This window comes from Heteronotia binoei, chromosome 14, assembly GCF_032191835.1.
Source record: "Heteronotia binoei isolate CCM8104 ecotype False Entrance Well chromosome 14, APGP_CSIRO_Hbin_v1, whole genome shotgun sequence".
Classification (NCBI taxonomy): Eukaryota; Metazoa; Chordata; class Lepidosauria; order Squamata; family Gekkonidae; genus Heteronotia; species Heteronotia binoei.
The window spans coordinates 24,509,990-24,528,698 of record NC_083236.1 but is presented as its reverse complement, the minus strand read 5'-3'; the positions used below and the strand labels follow the sequence as shown (position 1 = coordinate 24,528,698).

The 18,709-nt window shown below is 43.7% G+C and overlaps 1 protein-coding gene across 1 annotated transcript in view; it reads right to left on the bottom strand.

Annotated features, from left to right (window-relative positions):
- Positions 1-18,709, bottom strand: part of VWF (von Willebrand factor) — a 190,299-nt gene that overhangs the window by 127,538 nt on the left and 44,052 nt on the right. The window contains exons 13-18 of the mRNA XM_060253812.1: positions 17,168-17,363; positions 13,657-13,872; positions 8,660-8,900; positions 6,387-6,481; positions 5,179-5,339; positions 72-175 (exon numbers count right to left, since the gene is read on the bottom strand). Of these exons, the coding sequence (XP_060109795.1) occupies positions 72-175; positions 5,179-5,339; positions 6,387-6,481; positions 8,660-8,900; positions 13,657-13,872; positions 17,168-17,363 (1,013 nt within the window). The remainder of the gene's footprint in view (positions 1-71; positions 176-5,178; positions 5,340-6,386; positions 6,482-8,659; positions 8,901-13,656; positions 13,873-17,167; positions 17,364-18,709) is intronic.

Below are 18,709 nucleotides of genomic sequence, written 5' to 3'. Positions count from 1 at the left end.
CAGGGTGCTACCAGATAAGTGCCAGTCATTCCATGTTTGGAAGGTCAGTGAAAAGCAAGCCAACTCCCTACCAAGTATTACACTCCTTTGTCACCGTCTCGCCAGCAGCATATTCTCTTCCATTGTGAAAACAGGGGCATCTGTCAGGTACAACACACTTGTTTCCATGGCGCACCTAGAACACAGGCAGACACTTTAGGAAATATGGACAAGCAACAGAATCAATCTAGCAGAAGTGCTGGGGCCAGGGAAGAAGATATATGAGCAAAGGTTCTGAAGTCATCTGAGGGCTGACAAAAATATTGTCTTGAGTACTAAAGCTCAGAACCATCCACATCATCACCCTGCATGAGCTCTGCCATTTTTTAAAATGACAAAAATTCCAAAAAGATTATCTGAATCATCTACATATCTGCTTTTGGACCTGTCTGAGAGCCAGTATGGTGTAGTGGTAAAGTGCATGGACTCCTATCTGGGAGAACCAGGTTTGATTCCCTGCTCCTTCACTTGCAGCTGCTGGAACGGCCTTGGGTCACCCATAGCTATCATAGGAGTTGTCCTTGAAAGAGCAGCTACCGTAAGAGCTCTCTCAGCCCCACCTACCTCACAGAGTGTCTGTTGTGGGGGAGGAAGGTAAAGGAGATTGTGACCGCATTGAGATTCAGAGTATAGGGCAGGATATAAATCCAATATCTTCTTCTTCTTTTGAAGGCAAGCCACCTCTGAACTATCAGTTAGGGAATAGCTAAGGTTAGCGATGAACGATGTATAATAATAATAATAATAATAATAATAATAATAATAATAATAATAATAAACTTTTATTTATATCCCGCCCTTCCCGCCGGAGCAGGCTCAGGGCAGCTAACATGACATGGTATACCATGATTTATAAAACAATTTTAAAATACAATTAATACGTACAGTTAAACAGTTACATTAAATTACAGCTAAAATTAAGTTAAGGTGCTATATTCAGTTGACGTATTTCGATGGCAAGATATCGCTTTCAGGGTTCCTCATATGCTTGCAGAAAGAGAGTGGTTTTGCAAGCCCTGCGGAATTGATTAAAGTCCCGCAGGGTTCGCACTTCCTCCGGCAATTGGTTCCACCAGTGGGGGGCCATTACAGAAAAGGCCTGCTCTCTTGTTACTCTTAGTTTGGCCTCTTTTGGTCCAGGGATCCTTAGAAGGCTTTGAGAACTAGAACTTAGTGCTCTCTGGGGAACATGTGGGGAGAGGCGGTCCCTAAGGTAGGCAGGGCCTCGGCCATATAGGGCTTTAAAGGTGATAACCAGCACCTTATAGCGAACTCGGAATATAATTGGAAGCCAGTGCAGTTCCTTCAGCCCAGGCCGCACATGTTCCCACCGATGTAGTCCCAGTAGCAGCCTGGCCGCAGCATTCTGCACTAGCTGCAACTTCCAAGTTCGGCACAAGGGCAGCCCCATGTAGAGGGCATTACAGTAGTCTAGTCTCGAGGTGACCGTTGCATGGATCACAAGAATAAATTCAGAACATGCAGCTTTGCCAGACAGCACCAGTCTTGCCTAGATGGCCCTCAAATTTCAGCCCCACAAAACCCCTGTAAAGGGTTATTTTTTTTTTTTTTCATTCTCCTCCTGCTTACCCTGAGGCCAACTGTGAGAGTTCTGCTTTCAGTATACCAAATCTTTCCAGATACTGAATCAGTATACTGCTTGCAGTATACTGAATACCACTGGCTCAGCTACAGAGGTGTTATGGAATATTTATGAACGTTTCAGCTGCTCTGATTTTTTTTTTTAAGTTGTAGATGGAAAGGGCTGTGCCACAGAAGAAGAGGAAGAGGAGTTGGTTTTTATGCCCTGCAACGTCACCCCAGAGTCAGAAACGACTGGTGTTTGCAAGCACAGGGGACCTTTCCTTTCCTTCCTCTATCATAAGGAGTCTCAAAGCAACTTACAATCACCTTTCCATTCCTCTCCCCATAACAGACACAAAGAGTAACTGAAATGTGTAATTCACTGCCAGAGGATGTAGTTATGGCCACAGGAATAAACAGCTTTAAAGGGGGATTAGAGAGACTCATGAAGGATAAGTGTATCTACGGCTACTAGCTATGATGACTGACAGGAACCTCCGCATTCAGAGGCACTAAGCCTCTGAATCCCAGAGTCAGAGGCAATATCAGGGGAAGGCCTCTGTGCCCTTTTGTCTGGCTGTCCAGCGGAACTGATTGGCCACTGTGTGAGAAGCTTTGGAAGGAAATGCCAGTGCTGGACTCGATGGACCACTGGTCCGATCCAGCACAGCTCATATGTTCTTATGACACCTTGTGAGGTAGATGGGGCTGAGAGTTCTAAGAGAACTGTGACTGGACCATGACCACCCAAGCAGGCTTCATGTGGAGAGGTGGGGAACAAAACCTGGTTCTCCGCCTTAGAATCTGCCCCTCTTAAGCGCTACACCATGCAGACAGCAACATCATTTGGATTTTAAATTGAATGTGATGTTTTCCCGTGCACGTATACATAAGATTGCTGTGTAGATATGAATGGTGTGAATGGGAGATTGTGTGAGAAAAGGGAGAATCACTCCCTGAGACAGAACTTTTTAAGACCTGTGCATCTTTGCAGGTCTTCACTAGCTCCTCCTAAACAACACATTACAATTTAGTGTGTCACTGCCGAAACCACATTTGAGAAGTCTGAACAGTTTGTGCCTCTGATTCAGGCAACCTGATCACCCTGTGAACAATGCAATCCAGAATGGTTGCATCATGGATGTAGGGAAATGGGGGTGGGGGAAGAAAGCACTGAGATTTCACCTGTCTCAAAATCACTAAGCACTAAAGAAAATCTTTACCAAATACCCCAGGCACGAATGACAAGTTCTTCGGACTTTTTGACAACACAACTTAGCTCATTCCAGCAGTGGATTTATATCAAACGGCTGTCTGATAAACAATTTAAAGAAGGTAGAGAAATGTACCCACACATTGCCCCAAATGCACACAAAAATATCCAACAGAGGGCAGGGCCCCAACATACCCACTGCACCTCCTGTAATGAGATCTTAGGACCAAGGCTGGAATGCTGAGCCGCTATTCCTCCCTTGCTTATCCAGCTTCTTGAAGTTGAAAAAGCAATATTCCCAGGGGACTTCACCCTTTTCTCGCTGCAGAGGAAGGAGTGTCCCTCAACCTTTAATGTTTTGTGTCTAGGGACTCTGGCAGGCACAGAGAGCACAGAAGCAGCACCTGCTGAGCCTCTCCCCCCCCCCCACACACACACACTTATTCCCAGCTGTTCATTCTTCCTCTGCTTCTGGGACCCCTAAAAGCTACAGCTAGGCAAGAAGGTTTGCCTGTGCAAACTGCTTCTTTCCAAAGGAGATGGTAAAAGGAGTCCCATCAGCTGCTGGAGTAATTTCCCCTCTTTATTGAGCAACACTGCCATCTAGTGCCAGAAGGGTCTTCCTGCTTCATCAAGCAAGATGCATACCTGTAAGTTACTGTAAGAACAACAAAATAGACAGGGTGGATGCAGGGAAGGATTACCAACCTTAGAAAGGACAGGGCCCATGCAGAGAAGGGTTGCCAACTTCCAGGTTCCTTACCCATAGGAAGTATGGACATGTGAGCACCACAAGCGCTTTCTACTATAAGCACTTTCTATCTTTCAAGTCTGGAGTTTGGATGGACTTTAAGGACTTTATTCAGTTATTATATGTGCTTATGAACTGAAATATTGACACTGTGGACTGAGGTTGTGGTTTTAAACAGGTGTGGAAGTCTAAAGATATAAGATTCATTGTTATACTATATGGGTGGTATTTTTGGTTAGTCATGATTTTGGTTTGTTGCTTTATCCTCAATCTGTGACTCTCCTAATTGTTGATAGATCCAAGTGGGCAGCCTTCTCGGTCTGAAACAGCAGAACAAAGTAGGAGTCAAGTTTCACCTTTAAGACCAACAACGTTTTATTCAGAATCTAAGCTTTCATGTGCTCTAAGCACACTTCATCAGACTAGGAATCAGGTACAGTGGGCAGAGCTACATATAGCTAGTAGGCAGCGGTTTAGAATGCAAAATGGTACAAATTTAAGATCCAATGAGCGTTTTATTGCTTTCTCACACTCATGTTAACCAGATCAAAGGTTTGCTCAATTTGTTAATTTTGCTATTCTGTCATTGGACCTTAAATTTGTACCATTTTGCATTCTAAACCACTGCCCACCAGCTATATGTAGCTCTGCCCACTGTGCCCGATTCCTCGTCTGATGAAGTGTGCTTAGGGCAATGAGGGGGGCGGAGGAGCACGGTTCAGCCTAGGGGCACAGACACCCCTAGTGCCGGGCCTGTGTGTATGTAATTTTACATGCGTATGCAATTTTAAAAATCGCCCTGTCCTATCTACTGTCCGGCATTATTTGCTTTGTTGAAGTCACTAATTACTCACTTCGTGTCAGATCCAGTCTTCCACAGCTGGCTTCATTAGCCTTCTCATAACCCCAAGTATCTCCAAAACGATTCCTTTCAGATGTCTTAAAATAACTCAGATGAGATACCATTATTCTGAACTTTATCTATTTTCTTCACTTATACGCTGCCTGTCTCCCCAAGGAGCCAAAGCAACTGAGACCGTTCTCCTCTCCTCCATTCTTATGCTGTTTCTTCCTCCTGTTATTTATTTAGCCATTTCTACCCCAATGAGGGCCCAAAGTGGCTGACAATGTCATCCTCCCCTTCTCTATTTTATGCCCCCAACAACCCTGTGATGTAGGGTTGAAAGAGAGATACAGGCCCATGGGTCAATCAGCAGGCTCTCCCAGTGACTCCACTCAATACCTGTCAAGACTCTGGGATGCTGACCTGTCCCAGGTGAGGGGAGAGAATAGGGTGTAAGGGCTTGCATCTATGCATGAGAGAGAGGGGGGGGAGGGAGAGAGAGGGGGGAGAGAAAGAGAGACAGAGAGAGAATGTATGAAGAAAAATCAGTTCTAAATTTTGGGAAACACAAGTGAGAAAAAACTGACAGAGTTGCTAAGTAAGCTGAAACTCCATGGAATCTCTTATCATATTTGCACCCCACTTTTTCCTGTAAGGAACTGAGAGCAGCATACATGCCCCCCCCCCATTTAAGAAGAATGATGTTTCCTCCCATTTCCTGTTTCACTTCACACTAATTCTTCTTACCCATCCAGCGGGACAAAGACAGCCGGACACACATCCGTGGCTAACGCAGCCCAATTCATAGGTCTGGCAAGTCTTCATACATTCCACCCCTTCAGCTCTTAGATCATTTGCAGGACATACAAACATCGTCATTGGGGGTCTGCAGGTCACACTTCGTTTTGCTTTAAGAAATAAAATATCTATTAACATCCCTTCCCAAAAGTGAATCATAATAATGGTGTTCTTTCTAAAGGGTCATCAAAAATAATTCTTTCCAACTCCAAGATTTTACATGCATCTGTACCTTTGGATGAGACTAACAACTTTGTGTATATTACAAGTATACAGTTGCATCACACTGTTAGACTTACGTGTACCCATACCACTTGGGTCATGATATTCAGGACAAATGGAAGCCTGTTGACCCCTCCTAAACTACTCCATTTCCACATTCTAAGGGCGTTTTCGCACTGACCTTAATCGGCAGCGACGTCCCTCTTCACTGCGCAGGATCTGTGCGGATTTCGCACCAATTGCTGCGGAGCACCCGGAAGAGCCACAAAGTCCCGTGGCTTTTGCGGCGCAAATGGAAACCGCCAAAACCCGGTTTCCATTTGCGCCGCAAAAGCCGCGGGACTTTGCGGCTCTTCCGGGTGCTCCGCAGCAATTGGTGCGAAATCCGCGCAGATCCTGCGCGGTGAAGAGGGACGTCGCTGCCGATTAAGGTCAGTGCGAAAACGCCCTAAGTCTTGTGTGTTTCATTCAAAAGTTCAGTGTTTCATATCTTAAATTTCCAAAAACTGATATACCAGCTGCTCTCATTGGCTTTCAGATAGATGTGCCTTATTTTAAATAAAAAGATTGCACATTTAATGAAATGCAAACAGCATTCTTAATTTGGGCTTCCAATAAACAAAGGGCAATGATTTCCACTCTCACTTTCCACTGCACCAAAGTGCAATGATTTCCACTCTCACCAGTTTATCTCTGCATGGGGAAGGGGGCTGAATCAGTTTTGATCTCCTCTGATTAAGGATTACCTTCTTGTGAGTTGCAATGGTTTCTGGATTGAGCCAAGCCTTGAGTTAAATTTCATTTACATAAACACATGGGCTTCATCACATTACCTAATGCATCCCTGTACTAGAAACAGGAAGCAAAAGGAAGAAGAAAGAATAGGATAATAAAAGGATATAACATTGACTTTGAAAGGGAAAAAAATTACTAACCTCTGACAGAAGGGTGCTGCTGAAAGACAACATCTGGCAGGAAGAACCCTGGAAGTCTATTTGAGCTGCAGTGCATGAAGCCATTTTCACAATAGCTAGAAAAAGAGAAAGTGGGGAGTTCTGTTTAAATAAGCCTCTGTGTGTCACCCACTCACACTATTATTTGGGCAGTTGACAACCAGAATTATCAACCAGGAGCCATTCCTGTATATGAAAAATAATAAAGGGACACTGGGAAGATGACCTGATGAACATCACAATGTAGTTCAATATCTGTCTTCTTGTGTACAATAAAAACATTGCTTTCACACGAAGCTCCCTTACATTGAATCAGACCATTGGTCTATGAAGATCAACCTTATCTACTCTGACTGGCAGTAGCTCTCCAGGGTTCAGCCAGAGGTTTTCACATCATCTACTCTGTGATCCCTCTAAATGGAAGTGCCAGGCATTGAACTTGGGGCCTTCTGCATGGCATGTAAGACAGTGCCTTGAATCATGGCCAGTCAAACTAAGGAAGGTGAAGCACGAGCTTTGCATCCAAAAGGCTCAGTTGAAATTACTTCATAAATTAGCACTAGAGACCTCAGAGAACCACTTGAAGTTGGAACAGATTGCACCAGATCCACAAGATCCATGGTCTCGACTCAAGACAGCCATGCCACAAACCTACGCCAGAGCACTATGACTCTATAATAAAAGGTAAAGATAGTCCCCTGTGCAAGCACCGAGTCATTACTGACCCATGGGGTGATGTCACATCATGACGTTTGCTTGGGAGACTTTTTCCGGGGTGGTTTGCCATTGCCTTCTCCAGTCATTTGCACTTTCCCCCCAGCAAACTGGGTACTCATTTTACCAACCTTGGAAGGATGGAAGGCTGAGTCAACCTTGAACCGGCTACCTGAACCCAGCTTCCACCAGGATAGAACTCAGGTCGTGAGCAGAGGTTGGTCTGCAGTACTGCAGCTTACTACTCTGCACCACAGGCCTCTAGTCATCTTGTCTTCAATCTCTTTCTTAATGCAGTTATTCAGCTAAGTATCTATTTAAAAAAAAGCTTTAATTTGCTACCTTTCACCCTCTGGAAAGGAGGCCACTTGTAGCAACAAATGGCATATTTCCCTTAGGAGATCAATGGTTTTGCATTTGAAGAGTTCAGTAGCACCTTGAAAACTAACAAGACTTCCAGGGTCGAATCCTTCAAGAGTCAAAGCTACTTTGGACAGTTACTAGGTGAAGAGTGCTTTAACTCTTGAAAGTTTATACCCTAGAAATCTTGTTGGTCTTTAATACTGGACTCTTCTATTGCAGACCAATAGAGCTACCCACCTGAAACAATTCTGCATTTGAGTTATTTAAGAACTCTCAGGTACGTGCCACTGAGACCTGATGTCTTGCCAAGATTATAATTTGCCTGTTAGCACCAGCATCTCTTACCACCTGTCATTTACTTTGCTCTGCACATGCCTTCCCTTAAAATATTGGTTCTACATTTTTCACAGTAAAAAACAACACAAAGAAGTCATTATGTTTCTCTTCTTTCCCTGTCTCCCATTAGCAGTCAAGGACACCTCACCCCGGCTAGTTTTCTGTTTCTGGTGCATTTAAAGATCCTTGTTGTCTTGTTTTTTTTGGCAATGTGTTTCTCATCTTCTTTTTTCACTCACTTTTTCATCACATTTCATCTCACAACCCATGTTGAACATATGAACATATGAAGCTGCCTTATACTGAATCAGACCCTTGGTCCATCAAAGTCAGTATTGTCTTCTCAGACTGGCAGCGGCTCTCCAGGGTCTCAAGCTGAGGTTTTTCACACCTATTTGCCTGGACCCTTTTTTGGAGATGCCAGGGATTGAACCTGGGACCTTCTGCTTCCCAAGCAGATGCTCTATCACTGAGCCACCGTCCCTCCCCTAAATGTTCCTTCTCATTTACCTTGTTGGTGCACAAATTCAACTCTTTTGAAAAGATACCATCTTGCCTTTTATCTGCCATAGTTTAAATGGCCAAGAAATGAAACCTACGGCAGGGCTATGACCCAGACTTGGTCCAGACTCCAGAGTGGTGAACATTCTGGGCACATAACTTGTTGAGAAATATTTCCTTCCACCCTTGCTTTAGTTAGAATTATGTGAACATATAACGTGGATATGACAATACATGGAGGACATTTTCTTACAAAGAAAGAGAAGTAAGCAAAAGGTCATTTTTGGTCCCTTTCCACCATAATATGATTGTATAAACTCAGACCTACATCTTACACTCACCACATGGTGTGATGATCAGAGAAGACATCATCCGGTTGGAATATCTCTCCGTCATAGTAACAAGAGCACTGAGACTTTGGCACACAGTCTCCCTGCTGATCAAGATATAATCCTGCAGGGCAATAACAGCCTTCCATACAAAATTCATTGCAATCTGTATCTGGGTAGGACAGGGACCGACAAGTTTGGTTACACGGACTTCCACATTGCTGGTAAACCTGACCTTCTGGACAACTTAAAGCTGCAAAACAAACAAAAAGAAAACCATATAGGAATGACCAGAAGGTTATAGAGCCTGCAATCCAAATAATACTTTCCTGGGAGAGCTAGATTCAAGTCCCGTAGCACCTTAGAGACCAACAACATTTTCCCCAGAAAGCTTGTTGGTCTCTGAGGTGCTTCTCAGACTTGAATCTAGCTATTCTACTGTAAACTTACACAGTTACCCTCAGAACATATGAAGCTGCCTTATACTGAATCAGACCTTCGGTCCATCAAGTCAGTACTGTCTACTCAGACGGGCAGTGGCTCTCCAGGGTCTCAAGCTGAGGTTTTTCACGCCTATTTGCCTGGACCCTTTTTAGTTGGAGATGCCCGGGGATGGAACCTTACCAAGCAGATGCTCGACCACTGAGCCACCGTCCCTCCCTATTTTTCTATTTTCCTAGCAGCAAGCTCCGCTGAACAAAACAGGACTTATCTTTGAGTAGAGCAGCTTAGAATTGTTTGCTCATAGAATTGAAATATTTTATTTAAAAAATGTTCAAAGTGCCCTCACCTTCTTTTGAAAGAGTTACTGCTCACCAATAGAGAGGTCACAGACGCTATCCAATAGATACGCACAACAATCACCCAACTGTATTCCACAATGAACTTCCAAGTTCAGGGCAGAAGTGGGGAAACACATTTTTCAAGTGACAAAACACTGCTGTTTGGGAGGTTGGAAAACAAAATGCTACATCGAGGAAGCGAATCCCATGACAGATGCTTTCCAACAATACTTTCATGGCTCAAGAATGACAACAGGGCCCCTTCCCACATTGTGCATTGAATGTCAGGGGTCATTTTGAAGAAAAAGAGGTGCTGAAGCTCATTAGCGCAACTCATAGGCATAACTCATTGGCATATGCCACACATCCCTGACAATACCAGAAGTTGTACTAAATTATATCAGATCAGCATCTACCTTAAAATGCTTCTTGAATTATAATTGTCATAATAAAACCATACTGCCATCATACTTCTAACATTATTTTCTCCTGTGCAGCCACAGTGGCATGATGAAGATTTCCATGTGTCTGCTTGATATGTTTTGGTTATTTCCCCATTTTTTGTGGGGGAAAATATTAGAAAGTATGTCAAATCTTAGAGTTCGGCAGAATTCTCACAGAGGATTTGAACAATGGAGCCCAGAAGCAAGGTGTTTTTTGTTTTTGTTTTTTTTTGGGGGGGGGGTTTAAGAAAGAAAGAGCACAATAAAATTTAGAGGTTCCGGAGCTCTGCTTTTGTGAGCTCCTGCCCAAAATGAGGCCTGAATGTTATACAGCTTTGAATCACCAAAGAGGGGTCTGTAATACAGCTTCTTCTTGTAGATACCTCTGGATACCAGAGCCATGGTGTGTATCATAAAAAGGGTAATTTTGTGGACCCTTCAGATAAAGGGTTTTTGGAACTACCTTCATTGCATGGCCATGCTGGTCCCATACTGTAGATAACAGCAGCGACCCTGAGTAGTGACTGACTGTATGCTTATTTCTGGCCAGCATAATTTGTGACACAGAACAGAACTCCCTCCGTTTTTGAAGCTCTTGGCGAACAATAAGAAACAATAAGAAAGCTTGGAGAAACATCGACTGCGTGGTGACATGATAGAGGTTTATAAGATTATGCATGGGATGGAGAAGGTAGAGAAAGAAGTACTTTTCTCGCTTTCTCACAATACAAGAACTCGTGGGCATTCAATGAAATTTCTGAGCAGTTGGGTTAGAACAGATAAAAGGAGGTACTTCTTCACCCAAAGGGTGATTAACATGTGGAATTTACTGCCGCAGGAGGTGGCGGCTACAAGCATAGCCAGCTTCAAGAGGAGGTTGGATGAAAATATGGAGCAGAGGTCCATCGGTGGCTATTAGCCACAGTGTGTGTGTGTGTATAAAATTTTTGGCCACTGTGTGACACAGAGTGTTGGACTGGATGGGCCATTGGCCTGATCCAACATGGCTTCTCTTATGTTCTTAAACAAAGGGCTTTTTTTAGACCCTGCTGGCAGGCAGGCTTTGTAGGTTAAAAATCATTATATTCTGATTTACTTTATGCAAAACAACAACTCATAACTGGAAACAGGCATAGACAAATGGCATCAGTTCCAAACTGCAGTTCAAAACGTTATGGTTTTTTTCCCCCACCCTTATTTAACACAAGGTGGCAGCAGCAACAACGGCATCTTTCTTGCTTCCACAGGATAAGCAGAAAGTGGAAACTGAAACTATCCCTTTTTGTGGGAGATGCATGATCTGACATTAAACAGTGGCCTCAGTGGGGCAGGAAGAGGAGAGAGTGATTTGATGCTGTGGCAAGAGAAACTAACACACACACCAACACAACCTGTTGGAAATAAGGCATGCAAACCAAGCTTATGCTAGCTGTGAAAGAAAAAAGTGACAGCCAAAACAGGGACCCTATCTTTGCCCCATCACAAACACATAGACTGTAGGAGTGGTTCAGGAGAGGGGAGAGTTTGGGGAGGGGTCTCAGTATGGTACAATGCCACAGAGTCCACCCTTCAAAGTAGCCGTTTTCTCCAGGGGAGCTGATCTTTGCCAGCTGGAGATCAGTTGCAAAAGTGGGAGATCTCCAGCCCCCATCTGGAGTCTGGCAGCCCTAACTTTCAAGCTTTATTAGCTACCCAATGGGTTTTGTTGTTTCTGTAGTTCAGGCAGGACTTCCAGAACTATGTAAAACACTGGACGGAATTTTTTTTAAAAAAAAATGATGTAGTAGAATAACAAGATCCTTTGAATTTCCAACTCTGTGAGGCTTAGGATCAAATTCTGGCCTGCATAGTTGTTGTTTTAAAGTGTTTTAGAACAGTAAAAGTTTATGGGTTGTAGTTTTTAGTTATTGTCATAAACTGAATTAAGTGCACAGATTTAAATATAACCCAGTTTAGAACTGAGGTTTCCTAAGGTTATAAAAATAAAGACCAACAAACAGAATTGTTGTACAAGAAAGGCTTGGGGGTGGGTTGTCTCCCTATCTCCCAACCCTGGTTTCCATGAACTGACAATTGGGCTTAGGAAAGGAACATATCCTTGCCTTTTCCATTTTTTCATTAGATTTATAATGTATTCCAAAGGTCAATGTATGCATTCATTTTCACTTCAATTATATGCATTTCACTCATATAGTTATCCATTTTCCTATGCTTTTTCCATTTACTTTCTATGCTGTTTGGTCTATAAGTAGGTTTAACAAAGCATGTACAATTAAATATTTGAAAGGGTGTATCTTTGTTTGATTTACGCCTTTTGTAATGTGCGCTTATCAATAAATGTTCTCAGCTTAAGTTCACAATTGGCAACTGTAATATAGTTACTTCCTCATGCATCATGCGCGTTTCTCATCCTGCTCAATTAATGTTGTGTATGTATGCATTCCACAGATGCATTGTTACCTACTGTATGTTCAGACAGTGCATATTTGGCTAACTGGGGGGACAAACTTATACACCTTTTTGAAAATTAATTTTGCAACTTTTGTAGGGCTTCAGATCTCCACAGACCATGTTTTGCTCCTAGTTGACAGAAGAGCAAACAAAAGGAACATCCAAAACATAGGTCAGCCATATTATCTTCATCTTTACATGGATTGAAAAATTCAGCAGCTCGCAGTTGGCTGCTCAGCAAAGAGTGCCAGAGGGAAGACACTTGTGCTCTGATTCAAATACAGTTGGCCATGGAAGAAGAGAGCCACTAGAGGTTTGATACAAATGGGCCATCAGTACTTATTATGCAAAACTGCCAGCTCTAATCTCAGTCCATAAAGAACAGGGATTCTGCTTTGTGTAATGTGAGATATCTGAAGCATTGGGATTATTTAATAGGGTTTTTGATGGATCTACAGTAGGAGAAAATCGTCCCTTGCTGGAAGCATAAAGTGCTCCATAATGGACAAGAGTATGAGGGAAGCAGCAACATGGCATTAAAGATTAATTGGGAAAATTGACTGTGTTCAATTACAGCAAGAACAATGAGTCCATTACAGCGGTCCTCACTGAGTCTCCAAGAATGCATAATTTCTAAAGAGGATTTTCCCCCCTTTTATTGACCTGCAATTTCACTCCCTAAGCATTTTATACAAAAGTACAAAGCATTGCTGTGGTTTAATGCACCTCATTCTCTCAGTAAACATCTGCCTTGCAAACCAGACAGTAGCTGCAAATTACTCATTCTAACCAATACAGAAAGCGGAAAAGGGGGATCTGCTAACTTCTCACTTTCTCTCAAACGTGGGATTACTTTGACTTCCTCTCCCCACCCCCAATCACTGTGAGTCAGCCCCTTGGCTTGCCCACCCTTCTCACTCAAGCTGTTCTGATCCAGACCCAGGCCACAAAGAGATGCTAGACTAAGCTTCTGTCAGGTTCCCAAGACTGGCTGGAGCCCCAAGAGCTGGTGTGGCATAGTGCTTTGAATGTTGGACTAGTATCCATGACAATTAGGATTGAACTCCCACTCTGCCATGGAAGCTGATTGGGTGAGCTTGAGCCAGTCACACACTCTCAGTTTAACCCACCTCACAAGGCGGCTGCTGCAAGAAGAGAATGAACAATAGAGAGGACAATATAAATACAGGAAGCTGCCTTAGACCGAGTCAGACCATCTGTCCATCAAGGTCAGTATTGTATGCTCAGACTGGCAGCAGCTCTCCAAGGCACAAATTCAGACCCATGATATCAAGATGCGTCTCAGCAGCACCTTTTGTCTGTGCTTACGTACCACAAAAATCTGGCTGCCTCCAATCGACGAGGACCCCTTTGCGAGCACATGCCACAGCGTAGGCCGAGAGAGCAGCACAGAGACAGTCTTTGCCGTCAGAACAGGAACAGACATCATAGCGGCAATTCTTGAAATATGGAGAAGGGCTGACTTCATGGTGGCAAGGTTCAAACAACGGTGAAATCAAAACGGAGCATGAATTCTCAGCATACTTGGCTGGAAGAAAATAAATATTCAAAGCAATGTTATCGGTTCTGTACCAGCTGTCATAGGAACAGACTTAACTGATCAAAAATACACGTATGGAGCTACCTTACACCGACTTGGACCATTGGTCCCTCAGGGTCAGTACTGTCTACTCAGACTTAAAAATCCTAACTATAAATATACATTGATGGGGTCCAAACTGGTGGTAACTAACCAGGAGAGAGTCATGGTAGATAACCCACTGAAAATGTCAACTCAGTGTGTGACTGCAATAAAAAAGGCCAATGCCATGCTGGGAATTATTAGGAAGGGAACTGAAAACAAATCATAATGCCCCTGTATAATTCGGTGGTGCAGCCTCATTTGGAATACTGTGTACAACTAAATTTTAAGGCAATTAAAATGATTTAGGGATGGAACATCTTTTCTATGAAGAAAGGTTAAAGAAGTTAGGGCTCTTTAGTTTGGAGATATAATGATTGATGGGTGCACGACAGTTGCAGAGAAGGTAGAGAAAGAAGTACTTTTTTTTCTTTTCTCGCAATACAGGAATTCATGGGCATTCGATGAAATTGATAAGCAGTAGGCTTAGAACAGATAAAAGGAAGTACTTCACTGAAAGAGTAATTAACACATAGAATTCACTGTTGCAAGAAGTGATGGCAGCTACAAGCATAGACAACTTCAAGAGGGGACTGGATAAACATATGCTGCAGAAGTCCACTAGTGGCTATTAGCCACAAGGTATAGGTGGAACACAATGTCTGGGGCAGTGATAATCTGTATTTGTGGTGCTTAGGGAGCAACAGTGGGAGGACCACCTGATGGCACCTGGGTTTTGGCCACTGTTGGATGGGTCATTGGCTTGATCCAACATGGCTTCTCTTACATTCTTATGTCTGGCAGCAGCTCTCCAGGGTCTCAGGTAATGGTTTTTCACATCACCTGGTCCATTTAACTGGAGATGTTGGGGACTGAACCTGGGACCTTCTACATGCCCATCCAGTGATCTGCAGAGTTCTCTTATATCTTTGGGGACAACTGCTTTATCAGCAGTAGCTTGATAACATTGAGCAGTTGTAAATCTGGACCACAAGTTGGAAAGTTCCTCATTCACATCCTTAACCATATGAAGCTGCCTTCTACTGAATCAGACCCTTGGTCCATCAAAGTCAGTATTGTCTACTCAGACTGGCAACAGCTCTCTAGAGCAGGGGTCCTCAAACTTTTTAAATAGGGGGCCAGTTCACTGTCCCTCAGACTGTTGGAGGGCCGGACTGCCGTTACTGTACAAGGCCGCGGGCCGTCAGTTCTCCGTCTTCTGCATCTCTCTCCCTTCCCCGCACCACACATCCCGGCCTGGGAACTCACCTCACCTCGGTATCACCTCACACTCTGTCTCCGCCGCCTCAGCCCAGTGCTGGAAGTGTGCGTTGCTAGCGTGAGTTTAGGTCGAACGTCACTTCCGGTCTGATTTTGCCATAACCCGGCGGGCCGCATAAACGTCCTCAGCGGGCCGCATCTGGCCCGCGGGCCATAGTTTGAGGACCCCTGCTCTAGAGTCTCAAGCTGAGGTTTTTCATGCCTATTTGCCAGGACCCTTTTTAGCTGGATTGAACCTGGGACCTTCTGCTTACCAAGCAGATGCTCTACCACTGAGCCACAGATTCCCACCAGGGAATTAAGATCACAGGAAGAGGCCCTCAAACAAACAAAGATGCTGGTTTGATGGGCATATGAGAAAGGACTTTTTTCAGTGACAACCCAAAGTTCATGCAACAGCCTCCCCAGGAAGATGTGTCTGGTCCCCTCATGAACTCACCAAGTGGCCTCAAGCAAACTTTTAGGTTGGATTCAACCAGTTTTGTTTTTGCTGGCCAAAAAAGGAAGGAGTCCCCTTTAGGGTTGCCAACATTCAGGTGATGTCTGGAGATCTCCTGGAATTATAACTGATCTCCAGATTACAAAGATCAGTTGTCCTGTAGGGAAGGACAGCTTCGAGGGAGGGGGGGGACTCTATCCCATCACACATCCCCACTGAGCTTCCTCTCCTCCTCAGATTCTGCCCCCCCCCACAAGCACCATCTCTTAACCTCCAGAAATTTCCCAAGCCAGCTTTCTTAACCATACAAGACTGCTGGGAACCCTGGGAAATGCACATACAAAAACCTGTGGGTTGCGGCTGTAGTAAGGAGGGGAATGGGTTCAATGGAATGAAAAGCCTGGCTGGATCAAACCCAGCATCTCTTAAAAGCCCCCCTCCCCATTTGCATTATGCAGACACTGCTACTGAGCTGCCTTCTAGGGGTGTCATGCAACTAAAAGGTAGGAAACTGGCTCGGTACTTTTCAAGTTTCCATCTCCAGATCATGGTTTCCTTGAGGACTCATCCACTCATTTGTAATACTGTATGTCAGGGGTGGCCAACGGTAGCTCTCCAGATGTTTTTTGCCTATAACTCCCATCAGCCCCAGCCATTGGCCATGCTGGCTGGGGCTGATGGGAGTTGTAGGCAAAAAACATCTGGAGAGCTACTGTTGGCCACCCCTGCTATGTTGCAAAGAACTCTGGAAGAATTCTGGAGTTTATTTACAGTTCACCAGTCAGGTTTGTAGGGCCCTAGGATTGCTCAGCAATGGACACACCCAGAAGAGTATCCATACTTCCCTGCAAGTCTGCATTGCAGGGGAAAACAGCAGTGGTGAGCAAATTATTTTTGCAGATAATTTTGTCTGCTTTTGTTCTTGCATTGAGAAATCCATAATAAGTTTGCAAGGAACCTCATAGATCCCCTGGGGGGAAAAAAACACTTTGGAAATCACCATTACTGAAGGCAGCACAGAGACAACATATTACTTTGTCATCGCCACAAAGTGGGCTAGGACATAAATAGTTTGGGGTTGGTTTCTGCAAATTCATTCCACTAGAGGACACACTTTCCTCCAGTCGAAGGAGCCCTCCTTAGATTCCGGACTTGCACTAGGGGAAAGCTCCTTTGACGAGTGGAAAACAACTTTGCTAGCAGAAATGATCAGTGGGTTCCAACCCTTTCTGTTCAAATGGGCTGAAGACCAACGTTAACAAAGTAAGAATGAAAGTCTGGTGGGGGGGGAGGGTTGTACTGTGGTCATTGGGCTGTTAATGCACATTAAAAACCGTATCTTGCTTTATGTAGCACTTAGAGGATGCACAATGCTTTGTAATACAAGCTAATGTCAGTCAATAACAGGGCTTATTTGATAAGTATTGTTACACTGAAGAAAGATAAATGTGCTGCTTTCATCACAGCCTCAAGTGCCAGTACCTAAGCGAGGCGTGAGACTGCAAGAATCGCTCTCTTGTTTCTGCACGTCTTGACAATCTCCCTTGAGCTTCCAGGAATTTCCAAAATCTTCTACAAGAGTTTCCACAAGGCCAGAAGGCGTGAGAAAGTCATCACCTTGATTACCATTGTAATTCCCACACAGGCCACAGGTTCGCTCCGTGTACTCTGAGGATAACTGACGAGATGGAAAAGTTAACTTTGATGTTTTGCAATATTTACTAGCTAGCTGCAGCAATGTTTTATATCTTTTCAAGCAGTACATTACTCTTCGGGAGATGGAGTTGACCAAAACGGTACGCTATATTCCTAACACAACAGGAAAAAAACAGAATGGCTGTTAAAACCACTACACAGATTAACTCAATAAAATCTCTCAACAATTAGTTTATGTTCAGCCTCTCTTTTTTTTAGTTCATATCAAATGGTTTGTGGTCTAAAATCAATATACAATATTTTCATATGAAACAAAACAATATACGCATGTATACAAAAGTCACAAATATCAAAATCTCAAAGTATCTGAAATCCCCAAGTATGTTGGTCTCACTCCTGCAAAAATGATCTCCTCTTCAATCAATATCTACACTTCCAAAATTCCTTAAGGAGTAGACCATTGCTCATGCAAAGTTCCTAAAGACAAAAGATGATGCATTTCCAGGTATTGTATCGCATTTCGATAGGATCAATAGGACCTTATGTCAGGAACCTTTGTCTACTTGAAATGCTGTTGAGGTATAATTTGGATAAAAATCGAATTGAAACATGATACAATACCTGGAAACAGCTTAGAGAAGCGATTTAAAGAGAGAAATGCCTTCTCTAAGCTGGCCGACAGGGCAGTGGGGGCTTCGAGAGCCACACAATATGTGTGAAAGAGCCACATGGGGCTCCTGAGCCACCGTTTGGCCACCCTTGTGTTAATCTGTATAGTGGGTCTTAACAGTGGTTCTGTTTTTTCCTGTTGACCTATACACTGTTCCCCCCACCTTTTTGTTTTTGCCCGATATTCCTAATGCAATCCTAAACATAGGTATGTTCTTCCAAGGGCTTAACTCTGCTTAGGACTGCACTGGGTGTAACTATTCTGCACAGCTACTCTAAACTACTGGGTATTGGTCAATGCACAATCACACTAGCCAATCAAGCACTTTTTCAACCTCATTGGTTTTTGCAAGAGAAATGCATTTACTTTATAGCAAAACCTTCACTCTGAGTTTTAAACTTTTTTTTCTGCCTCTGGGCAGGGAACAGGCAGGAAGAGGGGAAGAGCCAATTCAATTGATTTCCAAACTTACCTCAGTCCACCTTCATGCAAATGCTAATAGGTCTACACAATGGGATGGTCAAGCATCCCCGACTACCACTCCAAGCAGGGAACAGAGATTTTGAGGTATTAAAGACTAGAAGGGCTTCAGGAAGAAACTTCTTTGGCTCAGCCTGACCTGGTCAGTGGGTGGGGAAAGAGAGATGATAAAACTCCTGGGAGGCAGGTAGAGAGAGCTCTTGGGTATTGATTCCAGT